At 39.9% G+C, this 25633-nt stretch overlaps 1 protein-coding gene across 1 annotated transcript in view; it reads left to right on the top strand.

The window, feature by feature from the left end:
• Positions 1 to 8904: 8904 nt before the first annotated feature.
• LOC102793719 (titin-like) overlaps positions 8905 to 25633 on the top strand; it is a 220477-nt gene continuing 203748 nt past the window's right edge. Inside the window, exons 1-13 of the mRNA XM_087852940.1 lie at positions 8905 to 9156; positions 14384 to 14487; positions 14577 to 14780; positions 16724 to 17011; positions 17154 to 17233; positions 17482 to 17693; positions 17778 to 17853; positions 19641 to 19814; positions 21944 to 22177; positions 22269 to 22382; positions 22756 to 22995; positions 23289 to 23348; positions 24937 to 25195. Coding sequence (XP_087709066.1) covers positions 14397 to 14487; positions 14577 to 14780; positions 16724 to 17011; positions 17154 to 17233; positions 17482 to 17693; positions 17778 to 17853; positions 19641 to 19814; positions 21944 to 22177; positions 22269 to 22382; positions 22756 to 22995; positions 23289 to 23348; positions 24937 to 25195 — 2032 coding nt within the window. The 5' untranslated portion in view covers positions 8905 to 9156; positions 14384 to 14396. The remainder of the gene's footprint in view (positions 9157 to 14383; positions 14488 to 14576; positions 14781 to 16723; positions 17012 to 17153; positions 17234 to 17481; positions 17694 to 17777; positions 17854 to 19640; positions 19815 to 21943; positions 22178 to 22268; positions 22383 to 22755; positions 22996 to 23288; positions 23349 to 24936; positions 25196 to 25633) is intronic.

A 25633-nucleotide genomic window follows, 5' to 3' on the forward strand; every position in this document is an offset into this window, starting at 1 on the left:
ACAAGTAACGCGTTACTGCCCATCTCTGGTGGTAAATATGGACACGTGATGGGAAAATAAAAAAGCGAACAGGAGTCCTTCATCAAAGCACCTGATCAACAAATGACGTGAAGTTATATTAAAATACTCTGGTGAACTGTTAACTTTGATACCATGTTTCAAGTATAAGGGTTTCTAAAAGCTGAAGCGAACAGGGCTGAGTCTAAAGGTGGGCACGAGGTGTACTAGACCGTATTTACTTCAAGGTTTTCAAACCTTTTTCAAGTGAAATGATTTAAATTTGTCTCAATTAAATAGAATTAATGTTTAAAAATAAACTTTTATAAAAATAAAGCTTTTTTCACAAGCTGTTATGTCCCCTCACACCATGGTGGAGGCAAAGGTAGGAAGGAGACAGCAACACTGGACATCCACAATCAATGAAGGAGGAAGACCACAGAACAGTTAAGAATCAGGCAGGATTTATTGGTTGCTTGCCTTGATAGTCAAACTTAACAAAGGGGAGGAGGAGGAGGACTGGGCGGTTGACAGGGACTAGAAAGAGAGAGCAGATTTCTCCTGTTTTGGCTTCCTGTGAAATCCAGAATTGAATTCAAAATCCTGCTCCTCACATACAAGGTCTTAAATAATCAGGCCCCATCTTATCTTAATGACCTTGTAGTACCATATCACCCTATTAGAGCACTTCGCTCTCGCTCTGCAGGCCTACTTGTTGTTCCTAGAGTATTTAAAAGTAGAATGGGAGGCAGAGCCTTCAGTTTTCAGGCCCCTCTTCTGTGGAACCAGCTTCCAGTTTGGATTCAGGAGACAGACACTATCTCTACTTTCAAGATTAGGCTTAAAACTTTCCTTTTTGCTAAAGCATATAGTTAGGGCTGGACCAGGTGACCCTGAATCCTCCCTTAGTTATGCTGCAATAGATGTAGGCTGCCGGGGGATTCCCATGATGCATTGAGTTTTTCCTTTCCAGTCACCTTTCTCACTCACTATGTGTTAACAGACCTCTCTGCATTGAATCATATCTGTTATTAATCTCTGTCTCTCTTCCACAGCATGTCTTTATCCTGTCTTCCTTCTCTCACCCCAACCAATCACAGCAGATGGCCCCGCCCCTCCCTGAGCCTGGTTCTGCTGGAGGTTTCTTCCTGTTAAAAGGGAGTTTTTCCTTCCCACTGTCGCCAAAGTGCTGCTCATATGATTGTTGGGTTTTTCTCTGTATCTGCGACTTTTGTTGTGATTTGGCGCTATATAAATAAAATTGAATTGAATTGAATTGAATTGAATTGAATTGAATGATGACGATGATGATGATGATATAGTATGATGTGATCTGATTATTAGATTCTTGATGAATGTGGGTTGTTGTTTTTATGATTAGGCCATGGGCTTAATCATATGATTCCTACAGAAAAGCATCAATTTAATGTTTAAAACACTTCAGGAAATCTGTTCTTCAACAGGCACATTGTGTGAATAATTCTTTTAAATAACACTAACTAAAATATAGCAACATACACGTCTTAAGCAACAACCTCCACCTTCATTTCCTCTGTTACATGCTGTGCTTTTTTTAACCCGTCCATTTGTTCACCTAATGGGTGACTCTGTTTCATTGAGGTTTACTCTTTCAGCTGTCCTCAGCTGACAGATTAGTCATTGGACACTGCGGTTCCTCTTGTGAGAGGCTGACATGTCTGGCTGCTGTTAAACCCTCCGACTCTAAAAATAATCTCACCAAAACTATATTCAGTTGCACGAACACCAGGCTGGTTAAAACCCCAAGAAAGCAGTTATAACACAAAATATGATAAACAATATAATGATACTGTTTACACTGGATTAAAAAACAGCCCCAGGGCAGCTGTTTCTCACTAACCTTATTCATAATCTCTTGGATAGAATTTTGTGGGACAGTCAAAGGGGTGAACGCTTCAGTTATTTAAGCATCTTTTTTTTTTTAATATATATATATAGCGCCAAATCACAACAAAAGTTGCCTCAAGGCGCTTCATAGATACAGAGAAAAACCCAACAATCATATGACCCCCTATGAGCAAGCACTTTGGTGACAGTGGGAAGGAAAAACTCCCTTTTAACAGGAAGAAACCTCCAGCAGAACCAGGCTCAGGGAGGGGCGGGGCCATCTGCTGTGATTGGTTGGGGTGAGAGAAGGAAGACAGGATAATATTTGCATCATATTTGCTTTTCATGTAATATGTGCTGCTGGTTTCATTGATGTCCTCCATGATTTCCATCCACAGCTCTGAGCCAGAGAATGTTAGAGACCCCAGTCCAAGTTGGAACTTTCAGCTCAAAGTGGGAGTTCATCAGTTTTCCCTTCCCGACCTCACCGTATCCACAAACTGTGGGTAGCAACAAAGCAATAAGATTTAGAAAAAAAGGGACAGGACTTCTGAAAGCCGGCTCAACGTATCATGAGAGGCAAAGCTAAGAGTTTGGTCATGTGGGAGACACTCAGAGTGCAGCTGCTGCTTCCCCACGTTGGCTGGTGGTGACCACTGAATAGCAGACAGCTGCCTCCTCACACACAGTCATCCATAATAATAATACTGGCTGACTGCAATATTGTCTAAATCTTTATCTTTAATAAAAGTGTGTGATTTCATTTTTAGACAGGAAATCCCCGATTACTGTAATCCACAATCATGTTAATGCGTTCAATCATGATATTAACTTCAGCCTTAGCGTTGGTGGTCAGTTAGGATTCATAAATACTCGACTCTGGTGACAGTGGTAAGGAAAGCCAGCACAGGATTCAGGATGTTTCTATCTGATAATACGTTTATTGAACACATCAGAGGATTTTTTAGCTGAATCTTTGCTGTGACTCGTCTGGGAAACTTGATAGATTACACTACACTAACTTGATAGATTACATATATATACATATATATACACACATATATATATATATATATATATATATACACATATATACATATAAATATAAATATATATATAAATATATAGATTATATATATACACACACATATATATATACGTATATATATATATATATATATATATATATATATATATATATATATATATATACGTATATATATATATATATATATATATATATATATATACATATACATATATATATACATATATACATACATATATATATATATATATATACATATTATATATATATATATATTTATCTATATATTTATATTTTTATGCTTTTTTCTATTTAAACTTTATTTATTTATTTATTTATTTTAACTCTTTTTCATTTCTGTTAGTAGTTAGATTGCTTTCTTTGGTACAAATTGGGCAGTATACAGTTTTATTGTAATTTTGGAATAGTGACAATAACAATTCAGATTGTTTAAGTACCACGAGCTACTTCAGGTACCCACCTGTCAAAAATTTATGGCAGGGTAAGTATTAAAGAAAAAATACAAATTTGTGGCCAAACAATTGCACAAAAAACAGAAATCTTAGAGAGAAAAACGGAGTTGACTGAAGCGCAGACAGCTTTAATTTAAAGGTATTACATCAGCTGATCAGGAATTACAGTCAGCTCTGAGTGTATCTGTTATTAATAACTATCATTTGTAGATTAGTAAAAGGTTTTTTTCTTGACTTATTTTAAATTTGTGCACTATTTTTGTTATTTTTTAATTTTTTAATATATCTTTGATTCACTTTCCCTTGCTGACTCTTTGCCACTGTAACATGTGAATTTCCTCAGTAAAGTCTGTGTCTAAGCTTAGGTTAAATTTTCATTATAAAAATAAAACTATCAATATTTCTAATTTGCAATAAAGACTGAGGCATGCATAAGTGACATATTTTCACCATTTGTAAGCCCGAAGAGTGATGGTCTTGTGTGTTACACAAAACCACTACTACAACTACTACTACTAGTACAGCACAAGGGCGTTGGAGGGTCATATCGCAGCAGGGGTTAGAGGTCAGACACCTGGGGTGTGCAGACTGGGGGTGGAGACTAACAACCCCAGCTCGTAAGGAAATTCTAACATCCAGGTGCTACACGGTGTTGCAGCTGATCAAGAGTCATAAAACACACCCATCTTTTGGAAGTGATCGTTAGTTTTGTTGGGTTTTCTTTAGAGACAGAGGGAGAGATCAGGTCAATCTTTAAAAAATGGGACTTTCAGAGCTCCTGATATGTGGAGCGGTCTTCATTGAAACATGGTTAACCCTATTTCAATAAGGCCATGATACTCCACACACACAGATTGACCATAAAATCCCAGAATCATTAGTATCTGAAGTTGCTGCAGCAACATCATTAAAGAAAACGATCCTCTAGTGTCACAGTGTTTTCATTTTGAAATATAAATGTTGAACTTTTTGATGTAAAACATGAAACAAAAAAAGCTTCAAATGTAGACATGGTCTAATTTGTGGATTTCTATATTTATTGGTATTTCCGTCTCAGAGTCTACAGCCATACACTGAAAAACTGCATGAGAAATGCTGACTTTGAAGGCCCACAGAGGAGCTCCAGGTCGTGGCTCAACCCTCAGTGATGGTTCTTGTCATTAGGTGAAATTTAGGCAGGTGAGAACTTCAAGTCTCTCTCCGATTGCTCATTTAATTAGTTTTATTAGTGGTTCAGGGAGGAGTCCCAGCTCTGAGCTCAAACCGTCTCTCTAAGGTCTTGTTATTTGCCCCAGACTTGCTGCGGAGTGGAGATGCACCTGTCTCACCAGAATCTCGCTTCAACAACTGTACCATCTGCTCGCCTGACCACCATGGCCTCTCGTCTTTGGAACACTCTCCCACGCCACAATTGCAGCACTGATGCTCGCACCAAGTTCTGTCTCCATGTTTATTCATTCTGTTTCCCAGTCGTGTCTCTGGCTCCCTCTGATCCCTGTGTTCAATCAGTCTTTGTCTTCAAATGTGACAATCTGTAATTTGGTAATTCACTTCAGCTTTAATTTAACATGTAAAAGAATAATCTATCTATCTACATACATATATATTTTTACATGCCTTTGGAGTGGAGGGTCGCAAGTTCAATTCCCACCTGGGGTGTCTGTATCCAGTAAGGCTAGACCCCCCATGCTAAGCGAGCCTACCGCAGACGTGAGCGAGACAGATAAATATGAAGGCATGCCGGCTCAGACATCAACAAGGTCCGTGTCAGGTGCTGAGGAACCAGGGCACCCTGACGAGATATATATATATATATATATATATATATATATATATATATATATATATATGACAACAATTAATTAAATCATAAGTACCTTTAGAATTGCACGTAAGAACTTTAGCATTGGGTGGACCTTCAAAGATGCCAAGTTTGTCCTTGACTTCACGGAGGCAAAGTCAGAAGAACTCCCGAGTAGGTCCTCCATTGTCAACAGCACCCTCACATATTCCATAGTCATCAGCTATTTTTTTCTCTGGTGAAAAATTGGATCTGCCCGTGGCTCTGGATGCTCCATCCCACACATTTCGCCTTATGATGTTGAAGCGTACAGCGCTGTCATTATTTACTCAATAATAATAAGTAACAATCTGCTCCAAGATTCTCTCTAAGCTGTGGACCACACACACACACATACACACACACACACACAAACAAGATCCAACACTGACAACCAACCTCCATTCAAAGAAGTAAAAATAAACCAAAACATATATCAAGTAAAATAAAATTAATCTGACAGCTTCAATAATCTTCAAATGACAACAGAAATCGCAGGTTGTAGTTTGTAGTTTGCTTATTCAAACTGATCCAAAACTAGACAGCAGGTGACTCCTTTTCCACAACAAACATAAAATAACGGTTAATATGTTGACCTTTCAACATGACAAGTAAAAGTTTGGTTGTACTGACCGTTCACTTGCACTTGAGTCTAGAGTCTAGCCCAGAATGAAAGGTCACTGTAAATCAATACAAAGTTATTCTAAGTGATCATCTTTAGTGGCCAATGGGAGTCGTCTTGCCAAGGATGACAAGGTCATCATTGAAAAGTTTAAATGTAAAAATGATGCAACAGGACATTTTGAAACAATATGTTAGGCAGCATTCTCCAGGATGGCTTCACACATTAGACTTTAAGAGTTTATATATGAAATATGAACATAAATCATTTGGATGTCATCTACAAAAGATTCCCAGAAACCCAAAATTTCATCAGATTTTCTGCAGGTGACACATGTCTGTATCTTTCTCATCTTTAATGAAAAAGAGATTTTGTAAATTCCCATTTATTGGAAGACTGTTAAAAACAAACAAACAAAAACAGCAAAAACTCGTGAACAACATTAGAACAAACCTACAGTTTGCCCGTGAACATACAGCTAAACAGCACAAAGATGGAGCTGTTTGACCAGAGAAACAATAAATGTGTTTGATCCAGACTTTGGGCATAATTCATGGCCTTGTTGACTGAGCAGCTCGGATCTTTTGTTTCAACTATGAATTTATGCATTATAAAATGTACTTAATGATGTCATAAGATCTGTACAAAAGTCGAAGTTGAACTAGAAATTGATCTTTCACAGCAGCAAACCTCGTTAAAACTAGATAAAAATAAATGAAAAAAATAGGACAAAACTTTCACAAACAGTTATAACATCTCATATTTGAGTAAACAGATAACTGAAAAAGCTGCTATCCTTTTCAGTTTTCGTTTGGAAGTGCTGATTGTCTCTTCATATCCCATTTGAATCATTTAACTTAAATATAGGTTACAGGAAAAGTACACATGCAGTTAGAGTATCAGCTCACAACAACACAAAAGTACTCTGTTGCTGTTGTGGTGAGTCGTTGATGGTTCGCTTTGATTGACACGAACAGCTCTGCAAACTGAGCAGTGATTGGCTGTTGTGAGGGTGATGAGAAAAGCACAGTGGAGCAGGCACAACTTCAGGACAACGTTTACTTGCTGAAAACCTGCAGCAGGTAATTCAGTATGATTTCATCACGACGCAAGAAAAACACAGAAATGTTTAAACAATGCTGAGTTGGTACCAAAGTATATATAAAGTGGTGAGCTATAGAGAAATGTAACAAGAACTTGCCGTGTAGCGAATGATAGAATGTCAAGAGTGTGTTTGAAACACTGGATGAAAATTGCACAAAACAGTGTTACATTTACACTGTTTTGTATCACTGTTACATTACAGTGTTACAATGTTAGTATTTTGATTCTAACTCTTGTTTCTTACTTGCAGAACGTTCAGTAAAATGTTGGACGTAGTCCGAAGCTCTACCAGATTCAACAAAGGAGGCTCTGGATCCACATTAAAAATGACAATAAATCAGTTATTTACTTTAGACCTAAGAGTGGATAGGACTGACTTTGTGGTTTGCATGTTTGCTAATTTTTACAAATGACTTATTTTTTTGTTTGAGGTTTTTTTTAGAGCAGGAATCATCTACATGTACTAAATATTATTTTCAGACAGCTAACAATCAATACACCATACACCAAGTCTCAACAATCGGCAATATTGGCAATAGTAACCTGGCAAGTTTACTTTATAACTAACATTACCTTACTTAAGTCAGTTTTTTCTTAGTTTGTAAAGTCGCCTGTCCCTTCAGCCCAATCTGCATCTTCGCACTCGGACCATTTTCACTTTTACTTATGAGAAACAAAAAAGAAGGAATTCACTCCAGGAAAATTCATATGAAATTCATATGAGTTGTTCGCACTAAAGTAAAAACCACCATCACTTCATGCGGAGACCCCTCCGGCGCCAGCTGCGGTCTCAAGGCTGGAGCTGAACAAAACTTCCTGATAACGACTGTGTTTAGTCTGTTCCCCCCATTCCATGCAAGGCCACCTGGGTTGGCTGGAAAACTGTTTACTTAGCCTGGCAGGGTGAAGGACACTGTCTCAGCTGAACTCTGGACACACACACACACACACACACATACACTGATATGCACACACTCATCCCCCCTCCCTTTCCAAATGCCTTCGATGCTTGTGCCCTACCGGGGAAGATGGCGGTCGACTGGACCAGCGCAGACATGCTGCAGGACCGGATGCGCTGTCTACACCGGCTCTCTCTCACCCTTTACCCGCCCCTGTTGCTCGTCTTGTGTTTCTATGGTGTATTGATAGTCATGTGCTTTTTGTGCTGAGGTGTTTTTTCTGTTATCAAACTGTTCTCCCACTAGGAGCTCAGTCTGAGTGGAGTTTTTTTTCTCCTCCTCTCACCTCATGTTATGTATTTTCGTTGTTTTATTCCTATCAGCCTACCTCTCTGACATGTCTCCCCAATGTGATGTTTGTGGTCAGAAGGTTCCTTTGTAAGTGCGCATGCGCCATTAGCGTGCTGCCTGCTGTAACCCTAATTTCCTTTGGGATTAATAAAGTATTCTGATTCTGATTCTGATTCTGATTCTGATTCTGTGATCCAGTCGTTAGCAGGTTTTAGACTCAGTTTCAACACCAGGTTCTTAGACAACTTAATAACTCTATCAGGCAGGTGGAGATTCTTAACATCAAAGATAAAATCAACACAATATATTTGAAAAGCCTCTTCAACTGATTGTGAAGTACATTAATGCATTCACATAAGAAAAATCCACATCCAGGTGTTTGTTAGCAAGAGATAAAAGAGCAAACGTTGGATTGTACTACTGAGTCCCCATCAGATGAGCGCCCCGCCCGATCTGCAGAGAAACGTGGAAGGTTGGCGTTGATCAGATGATCAGATTGAGTTTATCGATGACTTTGGTAACGCCTCAACTTTCAAACAGATCTCCTGATTCTTTGAAGCACGTACAGCGAGGAAGAGGCTGACAGGTGTGACGAGCTGCATAAAATGTCTGCCCTTCCTCCCACAATCCCCTGCATCGCTGTACAGAGCTGACCAATGTCATGTGGTGCCCTGTGTGATGTCACAGCAGTATAAAGGCCTCAATCGGCCGACCAGCTGCCCTGAGCAGAGTCAGCGTTCCCAGCCTGGACGCCTCGGCTGGAGGGACTGCTGTTACGAGGAAAACTACAAAACTACACGGCGGCGTAGGCCTGTAGTTTTGTTTTTTTCTTTGGGGTTCCTTTGAGGCTCAACTGTTCCCCTTTTGGATTTTCTGACTCCGTTTTCTGGATAAAGATTTTAGATTTCCTGCTGAGCGCCCAAATCTGGGCTTCCCAGGCATCCTTGTCCAGACAAGTAAGTGTCTTTAAAGTTTTTTAAACTGTTGTGATTAATGAGCTCCAACGGAGAACCAGACAAAGTGATCTTTTTGTATTTTTTTAGCTGAAGGTTAGAGCAGGGCATCCCAGAATAGCCGCTGAGAACACCAGATTGGATCCCAGCTGAGGGGCTGATGGCTTTTTAAGGGAATCAGCAGCAGGGCTATCAGTTGCCCCTCCAGATATGTGCCACATGGTGCCTGTCAATCAAACTGAGATGTGTTGGGTTGGAGGCGGTGATATTTTTAGTCGTTGGCTTTAGCGCCCAACCCCCGGGCACGAGTTGGGGTGGTGGTGACTGACTGCAGCAACACTTCAGGGAAGCTTTTATTTTGGAGCAGAGAATAGTCAACGCTGAGCCGCGTTTAGTTTTATTAAATGTATTTACAATAGATTTAATATCATTTAGTTAATATAATGTTTTGAGCTTGTGTTTTATTTTTCACGTGGAGGTTCTTGCATTTGGCTCATTTACGCTGTCATTGCTTTTAAGGTGTTTCCAGACATGTCCTATAACGAAACAGCCCAAGAACATCGATTTGCAATTTTAAAAAGAACATAAAATCTGAGTTAAGTGTATATGTTGTTGCATTAAATATATTTACTTTGGAAAGTAATTTATTTTAACTGTTTATAAAAAGCATATAATATGAATACAAATGAATAAAGTTAAATAGAAAGCAGGACTCAGTTTTCACAGAAAACGTAATAATCCTAAGAATTATTAGCGAGTCATCTTATTTCTGCTTTTAAATAATAATAATTCATTGTTTACATTATTATTGCTGCTTTAAGTCTCATCATTACTTTATTAAATTTTGGATTTTAAAAGTGAGCAGCAAACGAACGTTTCAGTCCAAACCGTCTGAACTCTGGAGGAGTGAGAGTGTAACTAATGTGTTATAAACGCTCCCCTCGCTGGTCGGCTTTGCCTCGGGCTCAGTTTCTGAACCGTGACGTCATGTGCATCATTTCATCTGTTTATCATGCTGTTATTGTTCAGTAGCTCCCACATCATAACTGTTATGATATTATTACTCCACATGATATAAAGATGAGAACGTTTCTTAAGAGGTTTAAAAATGTTGAAAAACTCATGTTAATCATTTAAAAGTAAAAAATGTTTTTATTCACATAATGTTTTTAGGGGCTTGGGATAGTCCTTTTTGTTATTTATTACACAATGATTAATAGAAACTGTTAATTATTTACTAATTTTAAATAAAATAATTAAAATAATAAAATATATTATTATTTTATGATTATACATATATGATTTTATATATAATATTATTAATGTGGTTATTAAAATAATAAATATTAACATTGTGATTCTCTGGATGGAGAGTAAATTTTATGGTATTCAAACTGTCAGATATTCGGATGCTCATCTTTAGCGTGAAGGAAACAAACTTTATAATTGGAAATTATATATTTTTTTTGTGTTGTTGGGATGATGGCCTGGAAAACTAATCGACTAACAATTATTAAATTACAAAATAAAATAAAAAAATAAATAAATAAACATTTAAAAATTTATTCTATTAATGGCCCATTCTCCTTACAAAGTGAGATTAAGACTTTTAGCTCCATGGTTACGGCAATAAGATAATTCCACACATCATAACATCAAATAAAATTATTGATGTCTTTATGTTGAAATGATTCTTTATTTTCTGATTTGAAGCTCAACATTTTTTGTTTTCTTGAGATTTTTCGACTAGTTAGAATAGAATAGAATAGAATAGAATAGAATAGAATAGAATAGGATAATCCTTTAATTGTCCCACAAGGGGAAATTTGGGTGTAACAACAGCCAGAAAGACACATATACAACAAACAGGACACAGAACAGAAACATACACAGTTTTTTTTAAATATTTACATCGAGGACAATGGTTACTATAAACAGAGTGCTGTACCGTTATTAACTTAAATAAAATTAAATACAGATAAGAGGCAAACCAGGTTTTAATGTGAACCGGTTGATAAGCAATTACAGTGCAGACGTAAACATCTGTGTTTGTTGGGAGATCTGATCGTGCAGTCTGACAGCTGCAGGGAGGAAGGACCTGCAGAAACGCTCCTTCATGCATCGAGGATGCAGCAGTCTGTCACTGAAGGAGCTCTGCAGTTCAGCAACTGTTGAAGTTGCTGAGTTGAAGCTGAATCACCTTAATAACCAGAGTGGGAGTTATTTCATGCCTCCAACAGCAACAGCTGTCAGTCTTCGTGCATTGTAAAGTTGACAAAACTCTCAGGTGGCCTGGACCAGATCCAGGAGGACTCCAGTGCCAGTCAAGACCAGTCAGAGCCAGTTTCACCAAAAAGGGCCAGTAAGACGCCAGGCAGAGCTTAGCAGTGCCGGTGAATGCTGTTGATAACGAATGAAAGCCGAAACACTGATAAAGACAAACAAAATCCGTAGGTTTTCCCTTCAGGCAGTGGGACAAATTCCTGTGTGACGGGAATGTCGCCGATCAGTCAAACTAGGTCAAGTTTCACTGTCCATGCTGACTCCAGTCTACTGATTTATTAGTTCATTAAATAGTGTGAACAGTTTCTAAATAATATAAAGCACATCGTCGACGTTCATCTTCTGATGTTGCCTGAAACAGAATTAATTATAATTAACGTGAAGAAAATGAAGCTCAAATAGGAAATGTTTTCAGCCTGGTGAGACAAACAAATGTAATTCTTACCATGTTGTTCGTGTAAGTGTGACTTTTACCTTCTTTAGAAGGATGCTGAGGCACTCCTAACGTAGCAGAGTGATATTTGACTGATGAGTGGTGCTGTGAAAAACACTTTCTCTGTACTTCCTGTAGTTTCAGTGCTTTTCCTAAACTTTCTGCCGTGATCCGGGACTAGCCTGGTTCAGGGGCACCTCCAGAGTTTTTTCGTAGGGGGGTGGCACAGCAAAAAGCCTAGTTAATTTCATGCTATTAACGTCGATATCACTTAAAATAGGTAATTGATTGGTTGACTGAAGGTCCCAACCACCGCTTTAATGATTCTCAGCACAGCTGAGCAGAAGCAGCTCAAGATTCACGCTCTCAGACTGGAGTTAACTAAAGAGCATCATGGAAGAGTGTGAACTGCTGCCTGTCTCCTTGTTGGCAGTGATCTGTCCAGGGATTGGCACCAGCTGCCCTTGGTACATAAACAGGACACAAACCTGAGAAACGTGCAGGATGCAGTCATGCGTAACAGCTGCCTAATTTGGCTCCTTTTGAGCTTCCAATGCAGGCATCAGCAACAGTATTCGTTTGGTGACTACCAGCAGCTGTTTTGCTTCCACTCTCCCACCACTCGTGAGAATCGAAGACGAAGCAATGCTAAGTGAGCTAGCCACCCTTACAAACATGCACTCAGACATGCCTGTGACTGTGGGCTGGAAAATGCCTTTATTAATCTGAAAGTGGCACTAAGAAACTTCTCATTTCAAACTTCCTGTTAATGCAAGCGGCTGATAGCAATGGCTGGAGTCACATTTGTAAAATACAGCCTTTACTGCTATTAAAGGGTCTTTACCTCACAATATATAACACCTGAATTTTGGGTTGATGAATCACTTATTTAATGTGGAAACTGTAAACTAACTGGGACTAAATGGTTTTAACAGAAAAAACCCAACTTTCAATAACTGAGACACGATGCATGAGGGACGATCGTGGCTTTCCTTTAAGAATCTGTAAAGTAAACATGTAAAATTTTACAATTTCATTTTTTACAAAAAAGTTCAATTATTAGATAAAAACCTGAGGAAAAGCAAACTATCATAAAACCACCGCCCAGTCTACTGAACGAACTGAAACCTGAGAACAGTTTCCCAGTTTTAAACTGGGCTCGTGGTTTATCAGCCAGACTCTGAGGAGCCTGGACTACATCTGGGGATGTCGCTCCTAAAATAAACTCAGCAGAGTTCCTGTCAGCACACTAACCATCAAAGAGAAGCTGTGGACACAGCATCTACACAGCCTCAGATTCAGCTGTTTGTGTTTTTACATATGTTTTATTTACTGGAGTGAGCAGCAGTGGGATATTTGACGCAGTTTAATGAAGACAAAGTGTAGTTTCATAGAGTGCTGAAAGATATTTGTTGGGCAAACTCTGCATTCTGAGTGGAGATGATCTAATTCACCTGTGGTCGTTACCTAAACACAGGAAGATGTCTTCATTTATGCAGATAAGAAATATAAAGACATGTATTTGGTACAGAATTTGCAAAGGTTCATCCTGAAATATATTTTTCACTCAGATTATAGACGAACGTAATGCTTGTAACGTTGTTCTGCACATCCAAATGTGTCTTTCTTCATATCACCTATATTACCCACAATGCACCTTAAACTCATAGGACGCATATGTGAATTCAATTCAATTCAATTTTATTTATATAGCGCCAAATCACAACAAAAGTCGCCTCAAGGCGCTTCATAGATACAGAGAAAAACCAACAATCATATGACCCCCTATGAGCAGCACTTTGGCGACAGTGGGAAGGAAAAACTCCCTTTTAACAGGAAGAAACCTCCAGCAGAACCAGGCTCAGGGAGGGGCGGGGCCATCTGCTGTGATTGGTTGGGGTGAGAGAAGGAAGAAAATCATCTGGACTCGTGAGTTAAACTAAGAAAATCTCAAGTCTTAACCCTATAATGCCCTTTGAGTTTCTGAGACCTCGATCTCATCAACATGATCAATACTTGCCATAATTTCAAAATGTTACGGACAAAACTCTTTTTTTCTGTCTAAAATTAACATTGTTGTTACCAAAAAGTTGCCAAAAACACCCAATATATGACATGCGATAAAAATATATAATAAATATAGAACAAAATATCATACACAACATGATATAGCAAAAAATAAATACACTTGTGGATTTTGTTTATAGGGGTTAATAAACATGGCTGGCTATTTTTTGATGGGTTAAAGACGACTCCGTAATTTTCTCCCAAACTGTAAAAAGCTAAAAACAAAGGTCTCTCAACAATAGTTAGAGGCTGAAAACTGCTGAGCTGAACTGGAGTCTTATAGAGTAGACCTTATTATCTCTCTGGACTGACTCCTGATGTCCACTTCCGAGCACGATGTGGAGCGATACTGATATTTCTTTGAAAGGACGTTTCATTTTATGCTGCACTAATTTGTTGATGTTGTTCAACGTGTCCACTGACTGTCTTTGTCTTATTTGTGTGTAGGGTGCCAGCCAACATGTCAACACAAGCGCCGACATTCACACAGCCGCTACAGAGCGTCGTGGCACTTGAGGGTAGTGCCGCGACGTTTGAGGCTCAAATTAGTGGTAAGACAGCTTCCAGACTGAACCCGACCATTTGTGACTGTCAAATATTCCCCGACCGCTTCAAAATAGCACTGTTCTGTCGTCCACAGGTTCTCCAGTTCCCGAGGTGAGCTGGTTCCGCGATGGCCAGGTTCTTTCCACCACCACTCTGCCAGGTATACAGATCTTGTTCAGCGATGGCCGCGCTGTTCTGAGGATTCCCGCTGTGACGGCTGCACACAGCGGACGGTTTTCTGTTAGAGCCACGAACGGAGCTGGACAAGCCACAAGCACCGCTGAACTCCTGGTTACAGGTGAGAGCAGGTGACCTGGGAAAACACAGGAAACATACACTGAAGTATTTTCCCATTCAAATCACTGAATCCAGGTGTTCCAATCACTTACACAGTCCCTGGCTCCTATAGCATTCAGGCTGCTTCTACAAACATTTGTGAAAGAAGGGTTTGCTCTCAGAACTCAACCTCAAGGTCCAACAGGCCAAGTTTTCTAAAACCGTGTAAATGCAAAAGCCCAAGAACAACGTGATTTAATTCATTCATTTCTTATACCTTACCTTTCTAATCAGTGTTGGTCAAGTTACTTGAAAAAAGTAATCAGTAACTAATTACCGATTACTTCCCCCAAAAGGTAATCCCGTTACTTTACTGATTACTTATTTTTAAAAGTAATTAATTACTTAGTTACTTAGTTACTTTTTAAAAACACGATTTACAACCTGAATAGGTGATAAAGTGATAGATCTTTCAGCCCAATTCTACTTTTTCTACATAATCATCATACAAAATGTAATCAAATGGAAAAGTATCTTTTTAAAACTTGTTTTATTCGTTTTAATCTTTTAACTTTATGCATCAAGCAAAAATTTAATTATCTGCAACATTCTCTGACTGGAAGAAATTAGTTTAATATTTAAACCTATTTTCTGCACATTCCAGCACATAAAATAAAATATTTTGTGTGTTTACACTCAGTCTTTCAAATAGATGCAAGTAAAACACAGCAGAAAATAAATAAAGTCAAAGACTAGCGGTCCTGTTGCTCTATTTTCACCTGTAAAGCAGGAGTGGGGTAGGCGGAGGGTTACCCTGGTGCAGGTGTGCCGCGGTCAGTGGAAGAATCCACGAGTTTCTCTGTGAGTTTCCCATTACGTCGTAGCTACTCGGTGCTTGTTTGGAAGTTTAGGGGTTTTTTTGCTGTAAAAAGAAGTTTTCTTCCCACGCACAACGGACACTAATGTTTTTGTCACTTTTTATGGAATCAAACTCAAAGTAAGGTCAGTACTTCCACGCTTTAAACGCTGCACGCTCATACTCTCTCTGCACTCGATATATGATCCATTGTTGATCTGCACACAGCTGTTGTCACGAACGTCGCACTCGCTTACGTCACTGTCATGAGACATTCTCGCAAAAAATCACGGTTTTAGTAACGCAGTAACGCAGCGTTCCTACGGGAAAGTAACGGTAATCTAATTACCGTTTTTGCGATAGTAATCCCTTACTTTACTCGTTACCTGAAAAAAGTAATCAGATTACAGTAACGCGTTGTAACACGTTACTGCCCATCTCTGTTTCTAATACAACTCTCCATCATCTCCATTATCAGTTTGCAGTTTGCTTGTTTGCTCGTTGCTGAATGTATAAACCAACGGCAGTATCAGTACAGCAGCATTATAAAGGAATACCATCAAAAGCAACAGAGGCACAAATACATCCAAAAACTAATAATTAATGTTGCTACATCTACACTACAGTAAAGTGAATCTTAGATGAGAACCTTGAACTCTCTGTGGGTTAGTGCCAGTCTAAATGTGTCCTGCTGGTCTTTGGGGGGGGGGACGTCCTGTAACTTAATCCAGTGATAAACTCAGTATAGATGCAGCTGTTGCAGCATATCATTGCATAAAGACAAACTTAAACCCACTGAGGTCTGAATCATTGATTTTAATTTATTAACGATAATATAAAAGACATCAGGACTCATTTTATTATGTACACAGAGACACTTTTGTTTTCAATTTCTTTCCATTTTTCAGTTTTTCATGAGATAGCAGGTGATTTGGACACTGACACGACAGCATCATGTCGTTATAGCAGATTTGTTATCTGCACAGAAATGGATGCAAACTGCAGTTACCAGATTAGAACTCTTCCTTTTTGTTTATTAGTCTTTGGTGCTTTGAGTTAGGTTACTGCTTGGTCAGCATTAAAATCAAGCTAATCTTCTATCTCTGCAGTGGAGACGGCGCCTCCAAATTTCCTTCAAAGACTTCAGAGTTTAACAGTGAGACAAGGCAGCCAGGTGAGGCTGGATGTGCGAGTGGCAGGAATCCCAACACCAGCCGTTAAGTTCTACAGAGAAGGGGCCGAGATTCAGAGCTCGGCCGACTTCAGGATCCTCCAAGATGGAGACCTGTACACTTTGTTGATCGCTGAAGCCTTCCCAGAGGACTCTGGGACATATTCTGTGACTGCCACCAACAACAGCGGACGGGCCACCTCCACTGCTGAATTGCTAGTTCAGGGTAAGCACTTCAAATACGTCAAGTTTGGTCAAAATATTTTATGTCGAGACGTATAATCCTCATAATAATTGAATACTCCAGTTTTTATATGTGTTAAATGACAATTTACCATAATAAACTTTCATTTTTATTGTTGTTGCAGGTGAGGAAGCTGTGCCAGCTAAGAAACTGAAGACTGTTTCCACATCCCAAATAACGGCTTCCCAGAGCAGAGTACAGAGGGTGAGATGACTGAGTGTTCTAGGGAACAATCATCTGAGTTTAAGTTGATTAAAGTAGAAAGCCTAGTTCTTAAATAGTAAATATTTATTTCCCAGTATTATTCAGGTACTTCTGCCTGATTGTCGACAGTATTGATCATAAAGTCTGCTAAAAAAATACATGAAAAAGTAACAGAGTGTGGAATTAGTGTTTAAAGGTCATGTTCATATCTCGTTTCTTAATAAATATTACATTTTCCCCTTTTGAAGGTGGAGACTAGTTTCCAGGCCTCCACTAAGAGGGAGATCCATGTAGGAGAAGGAATGATCACTCAGCATTTGGCTCACAAAACCCCCCCACGGGTTCCTCCAAAGCCGACCTCCAAGTCCCCGCCGTCCTATGTTTCCAAGGTGACGGCAGGACGTCAGCAGTCCCCTTCGCCTGTCAGACATGTGAAAGGGCCAACACCGACACCTGTCAGGTATGCAAGTGTGATCTCAGTGCAGGCAGGTGGTCATCTAAATTGACTACATGAACTGACTGACCTACGTGTTCTTGTCTACAGACCAGTGTCTCCATCCACCAAACTGTCTGTTTCTCCCATCCGACCAGTCAAGTCTCCCATCATGACCAGGAAACAGGTCAGAGCAGCTATCTGGAGTCTACTTTCACTTGATGCTGTAACAGTGACTTAGTGTACATGTCTCGGTTTGTTTGGCTTTTCAGTTTGCTCATCAGCAAATACCAAAAAACCATGAAATGCTGCATATTCCATGTGTTTAACTGTATTAGGCGCCATCTTCAGGTGTGGGGTAGCAACACAATTAGTGACTCTAATTTTGAATAGCACCTAGTTTTTGTACAAATATTATTGATCACTGATGGAACAGTCCTGTTTTCTCTGGTATTGTTATTCTTGTCTTCCTGCAGAGATGCAGGGTGTAAGTTACTGTTAGAAAGTATATATGTATATATGATGTAACTGAAATTACTACGGAGCCCCGCAGGGGACATGGGAGAAAAAAAATTTAAGACGGACTTTTGCGAGATCTCGCAAAAGAATCTCGGAATCTTGCAAAAGTTTTGCGAGATCTTGCAAAACAAACTCGGGATCTCGCAAAACTTTTGCGAGATCTCGCAAAACTTTTGCGAGATCTCGCAAAACAATCTCGGGATCTCGCAAAAGTTTTGCAAGATCCCGAGTTTGTTTTGCGAGATCTCGCAAAACTTTTGCGAGATCTCGCAAAACAATCTCGGGATCTCGCAAAAGTTTTGCGAGATCTCGCAAAACAAACTCGGGATCTTGCAAAACTTTTGCGAGATCTCGCAAAACAATCTCGGGATTTCGCAAAACAAACTCGGGATCTTGCAAAACTTTTGCGAGATCTCGCAAAACAAACTCGGGATCTCGCAAAAGTTTTGCGAGATCTCGCAAAACAAACTCGGGATCTTGCAAAACTTTTGCGAGATCTCGCAAAACAATCTCGGGATCTCGCAAAACAAACTCGGGATCTTGCAAAACTTTTGCGAGATCTCGCAAAACAAACTCGGGATCTCGCAAAACAATCTCAGGATCTCGCAAAACAAACTCGGGATCTCGCAAAACAATCTCAGGATCTCGCAAAACAAACTCGGGATCTTGCAAAACTTTTGCGAGATCTCGCAAAACAAACTCGGGATCTCGCAAAACAATCTCAGGATCTCGCAAAACAAACTCGGGATCTCGCAAAACAATCTCAGGATCTCGCAAAACAAACTCGGGATCTCGCAAAACAATCTCAGGATCTCGCAAAACAAACTCGAGATCTCGCAAAAGTTGAATTCCAACAATGGCGGCAGCTACTTAGTTGTAATATTACTCTTTCTGGGTCACAAAATACACTTTTAAGATATTTTGAGGCGTGAATGTAGTTGTGTAAACGTCAGATACCTGCTCGGTTTACAAGACATCACATATTTGCAAAAGTGCTCCGACGTTTTTGGAGATCTGACACCCACTAGCTCGAAGCTAATGGGAGGTCAAGACCTACTACAGCTGGGAGGAACACCGCTTTCCCGGCACATCGTGCCTCGACCTCCCGGTCGGTTTCAAGCTGGCGGCCTCCGAAGAATGCCTCTAAAACTTTTGCGAGATCTCGCAAAAGTCCGTCTTAATTTTTTTTCCCCTCCCATGTCCCCTGCGGGGCTCCGTAAATTACAGCATTTGGCAATAGTAATAACAATTTTTAGAGGCAACATGAAAATCTGCAGGAGATCACATGTAACATCAGGATACAGAGGAAAAATAAAACACAATGAATAAAGTTTGAAAACTAGTTCATAAAGTGGCTTTGATCTCAAAGCACACACACAACAACTGCTGTTAAAATTTTCAGACCTTCATTTTTTGAATGTGTGTTAGATAAAGCGTAACCTCGTCTACTTGCAGGTGTCTACCTCTGCAGAGGTTCTGCCGCCCTGGAAACAGGGAGACTACGCGACTGAAGCGAGCTATACCAGCATGGCCAGCATGGCCAGCATGGCAAGCATGACCGCTGTCAGCAGCACCACTCAGCTTCACATGGAGAAGCACTGGGAGCAGCAGGTGGCTGCCACCAGAGAGGTGAGAGCGGGTCAGCCTGCATGCTGGTTAACTCAACTCAATCAGTACGTCCAACCTGACATGTTAGTGGGTTTTGTTTGTGACTACAGAATGAACAAATACTCTGTTTTTAGTTTTGCTTTTTAAACTCACATCACTAACTTTTATGTTGCGAACATGTGGGCCCAGCTGTGCCGATGTATTGGATGTAAAGTGAACATGCATTTATTTTCTGTTCTTTCTGTCTTCTGCTTTTATTTTCTTTTAATGCAACTTTGTCCTTTCTTGGTTATTAGCTGTGGCTTCTAATGTGATTATCCTGTTTGCCAAAGCGTGACTCTTCCGGACATTGTTACTGTTTTGAATTCACTCATAACCTTAAAATCATATGTATCGAATTGAACTCATAATATCAGGAACAATCAAGCTCTGGGCAGCAAAAGGGTCAGTTTTGAAAAATGTATGTTCAATCCAAAGAAAAAACAAAGCTCTTTTTAAGAAGGTGTGGCTGAAAAAGTCTAAATCAGTTTGCAAACAAGACGTTTCTGTGAGATCTTTTAGAATTGAGTTTGTAGGCATGAATGGTAAATGACCTGTATTTGTCCCTAAGGACCCCAAAGTGCTTTACACTACATTCAGTCATCCACACATTCACACACACACATATATAAAAAGCTTAAAATTACAAACCATTTTCACTGATTCACATTTCGTGGTGCATCAGGGGCAGTTTGTAGTATGTTGCTCCGAGACAAAGTCTGACCGGAGGAGTTGAGACTGAACAGCTGGCCTTGCAGTACAAAGATGGATAAACACAAACATGTAGTGCACGTAGAACAGCGAGGGTAATTACAGTGCAACAGACATCTGCCCCTCAAAGCTAAGAGGTAATCTGACTCCACTCTTAATAAGACTGTTAAAGTTTAGACGCTGCACTAGTCAGCAATGATAAGAGAAAAAAGGGAGGTCCCATTTTAACCATACACAGCAGGTTTATTGACATCCTAGTAAATAAGAAAAGTTTATTTGTAGAGCACTTTTTACAGGCAAAAAAGTGCTGTACAAATCACAATTATTAAAATTACTGCATCATTTACATAAGAAGTTTTTGGCTCAGGATAAAGAGAGAGTGTTTGGTCACCTTGTTGAGAAAATGACCCACATACTGAGGGCTAGAGTTCCTGCGACAGTGCCCTGGGTTTGTGTCTTCCCACAGCTACCTTATGCATTTAGTTTAGGGATGCAACGATACCAATTTTTTCAAACCGATACGATACCAATACTTGGATCTGAGTACTTGCCGATACAGAGTACAAAAAACGATACTTCTACCACACACACACACACACACACACACACAAATACAATTAATTGGAAGACAGATTTTATTATATTCCCTGTCGATAAAAAATTAAATCTTAATAAAAATGACCACAAAAAAATTTCAAGTGAAAAATAAGCACTTCTGTTAAATTATTGCAGAGTCTCCACATTGTAATTTTACAAAATATCACTGAACTATTGGCACTGTCTCGAGCTTTCAGAATAATAAATAAACACTTCTGTTTGGAATAAAATGAATACAAATTAGGTTTGAGAATAAAATAAACTTTTAAATTATTGCAGAGTGTCCATATTGTAAACAAACAAACAAAATAATTATTATTAAATAAATAATAAATAAAATAATAATTGGCCCCCTAGTGGCCAATCTAAAAAACTACAACAGAAATGACCAGCCACCCTCTGATTAATGAAATAAGTTAGTATCGGTTCATGGTATCGGTCAACTTTTACGAGTATGAGTACACACACATTTTACAGTATCAGCCCCGATACCCGATACCAGTATCGGTATCGGTGCATCTCTAATTTAGTTCATTAGGTGACTGCAGATCAGGATGGTAGATCAGCTCATCTAATAACTGGAAGGATGATGAGTTGATCCATGGCTGCTCCGATCTGCATGCCAAGTATCCTTGGACAAGATACTGAACCTCAAGTTGTGAATCTTGGATAGACGACTGTGTGATATTTCACTTCTGTGTTGCGTGACTTTACGGATGCTTTATTTGTCGTGTTTTTTTCAGTCCTTAAGGCTTTTGGTGGAGTCTTCTCTGAGATGTGTGTGCTGCTTGTTGTGTCTTCAGGATGAGGGAGAAAAAAAGGCTGAGGCAGTGGCTACAGTGGTGGCCGCTGTTGACCTTGCTCGTGTCCTCAAGCCTGTGCATGGGGAGGGTGGTCGGAAAGAGGAAGAGGAGGATGTGGAGTTGAGGATAAAGCAACAGGCGGCAGCGACTGCAGAGAAACAAGTTATTGCAACAAAAACACTTCCTACTGAGCCTGCTGTGTCTGCAGAGCAGCACAGAGTCCAGGTCTCTCAGGTCGGACGAGTTCCCTGACTTCAGTTACTTACGTCTCATTTTAATGATGCGGAGCATCAACTATCCTAACGCACTCTGTTGATTACTCCAGATTCAGAGAACAACAGAAATCTTCTCCTGTGTGGACACTGGTGTCGTCCAGCCCCCAGGTCCACATTTCACAGTTTCTAAAGTTTCTGTTCCTAAACATGAACCTAGACATGAGGTAAGAAGAACAGCTTGAGGCCATCGTCGTCCCAAAACCTTCATTTGAATGTGAACATCTTAACAGTTTTCCTTCAGTCTAATCCTTGATCCCGTCCTCACAGTATCATCCATCCTACCACAGCGTTTGTTTCTTTTGAGGACTACCCCATCATAACATCCACTAGCTATAGTTTGTGGTTATTATATAACAGTAACACTGATCACATTGTTCTTTTTTTCTTAGATATGACTTTGTGTTTTGGTTCAGAGTAGAAGTCTGTAGAACAGATGAAGCAGTCACCTCGTGGAAAAACCATCTAAATCAGCTGTCATCAGAATTTGGACTCACTATCTGTGTGTGATGGTTAACGCTGTTCTCATTGGCCGATCAGGTGTCCCTTGCTGGCTCTGCCATCGCTACGCTGCACAAAGAGCTATCCTCCCCTTCAACCCCCAGAAAGATCATCAAGCCAGTCAAATCTCCCAGTCCGTCTCGACAGGCGGCGGTGGAGGTTCATGTGATACCTGAGCCCTTCCCATCACCGTTCAGAGATGTGCGATATAAGACTCAACTTGACAGCAGAGGCGCTTATGCGTTTAGTGAGGAAGAATTTGAGGAATGGGAGCCTCAGGTTGGTCTGATGTCCTCACTGCTATCCTATCGTTCCTCAACTTAATCCTGTGTGGATGTTCACCTGAGTTCTTCTACCTGTCTTAACGCAGCAGCAACTGATACGCTGCCTTTCACCTGCCTCGTGAAGAATCCTCCTCCTCTTATTCCTGTCTTTGCTGCTTCACCTTCATCCCTCTGTCCTCTTTATATGTTTTTTGTCTACTCTAACCTGTTTTCTCCCTTTATTCTAACAGAACCCCATACTTTGTTTTTTGGGGGACAATTTTTAAGTTGTCTTGTTGGTTTCTGCAGGAGGTGGCTGCAGTGCCTACAAGATCCCAGGAGCCTGTTGTTCCACCCACTCTTATTGCTGTGAGTATTTTCCTATCTGCTTCCTGTTTCCAATTAAATTCTGCTTATTTATAAAGAGCTAGTTGGCAAGAATGTACCTTAAATATCAGAGAGAAAACCTGACCCAGCCCTAACCATACACTTTATCAAAAGGAAAGACCCAATGAGTGTAAGGTAACATGTTTTGTAGTGAAAACTGATCATTTCACTTGTACAAAGTGCTGCCACTGAACATTTAAAGCTCTTCCTGTCATAACTTTTCATAATAATACTACATAATTACAGTTTGTGATTCAAATGTATCTATTTTACATTCAATGTAAGGAATACGGATGGGTATCATTTAGGTTTTATCCGATACCAGTACCAAACCGGTACTTTTGAAACGGTGCCGGTGCTTAAACGGTGCTCAAACCGGTGCTTAAAGAATGGAGAACACAAAATTGGTCCAAAAACCTCTCATGTTCAGCTGTTTTTTTGTAAAAAGATAACAATGTTAGCCTTTTCTGCAGCTATGGGGCATATATGGCATCACTCTTGGCTGGAAGCAGCTTAAACAATGGAAATAAACAAACTTTGTCCAAAAACCTCTCATGTTTAACTGTTTTCCACTTTTTCTTTGGTCATTTTAGCCTTTTTGTCCAGGGTGAAGGGAGTATCTGCCATCAAACAAGAAGACAGCCGCATGTAGCTATGATGGTGTTTGCTAGTTCACCTCACATGCATTAATGTAATAATGTGGTTAGCCTACTCAACGTAAATTACACACGGACAACATTAAGCTACTCACGCAGAGAAGAACGGCTGCTGCCATCATCATCCTCATCATTTCTGCTACACTGGCAGGGCTAGGGGCCAGGACTCTCCTCTTCGGGTTTTTGGGGGATGTTGCAAACTCCGGGTCGATAACAGGCACCACACCCGCAGTAGATGTGCTCGGTGTGAGGTCTCGCAGCAAGCTATCAAATACGACGCATTTCTCGGCTTTAAAAAAAATGCTATGCATCGCCAGGTGTTTCATCGGATTTGAGGTGTTACCTCCTTTGACAGTATCACAATTGCCAACAGCCAATACAAATGTAAGGAAGAAGAAAGTGTATCACAGCTCAGGAAAAAAAAGCACCGAAATAAAGCACCGAAATGTGCGCTGCTTTTTGGTCTGGTTGCTACCGTTTATGTCAGAACCGGTGCCATCATGGCACCGGATACCGGTACCCATCCCTAGTAAGGAATAATATATTTTTGCATTTTTTGCTAAGTGAACCCAATAATGTACGAGAACATGAAAACAATTCACAACATAATATTATAGAAATATGATCGTTCTTTCTCTCCCGTAGTACTCTCGCTACAGCATTTAGGATCAATTTTTAACCATTTAACAGAGCTTATACAACAGCCTGATGAGGAATTACATCAGTCTGGCCTAGAAGTAACAAATGCATGAACTAGTTTTCATTTTGACAATATTACAAGATGAGGACATTTTAACGTGTGAGTTAAAGAGCGTATTCTGATCACTATTTACTCCTAGGCCTTTTTGTCTTCAGAATATAAATGTGATGTAAAATTGCCGTACATCCTGTAAACGTCTTTATGACTATTTCAGGGACTGAAGAACCTGACTGTGACCGAAGGTGAGTCAGTGACCTTGGAGTGCAAAATCAGCGGTCACCCTTCCCCGGTCATAATCTGGTTCAGGGAGGACTACAAGCTCGAGAGCTCCATTGACTTCCAGATCAGCTACGAGCACGGATTTGCCAGGCTGATTATCCGTGAGGCATTTGCTGAAGACAGTGGCCGGTTTACCTGCTCTGCCACCAATGAAGCAGGAACTGTGAGCACCTCCTGCTACCTGCTTGTGAAAGGTATCTATACTGTATGGAAATAAATATACTGTAGAGGAGAAAAACAACTGGATTTTTGCGGTCACCTGGTACACTTGAAAATTGATGAACACAACAGAATCAAATGTCCAAGTTGTGGACATGCTAAAACATGTTAAAGTAAGTAAGTAAGTAAAATTTTATTTATATAGCACATTTCTAGATAAAAGATCACAAAGTGCTTTACAAGGTAAAAAAATAAATACAGTCAAAAGTTAACAAAATGCAATTTTAAAAAGATGTGTTTTTAGCTGTTTTTTAAAAGTAATCACTGAGTCTGCAGATCTTAAGTTCTGAGGAAGAGAGTTCCACAGTCTACTGAATAACAAGTAGGCCCTGATCACAAGACCTCAGGGACCTACTAGGGGCATCGGGCTGTAAGAGTTCAATGATGTACGCTGGTGCTTGTTCTTGAAGAGC

The sequence above is a fragment of the Neolamprologus brichardi genome, chromosome 16 (assembly GCF_056152115.1).
Source record: "Neolamprologus brichardi isolate AB-2024 chromosome 16, ASM5615211v1, whole genome shotgun sequence".
In the NCBI taxonomy this organism is placed as follows: Eukaryota; Metazoa; Chordata; class Actinopteri; order Cichliformes; family Cichlidae; genus Neolamprologus; species Neolamprologus brichardi.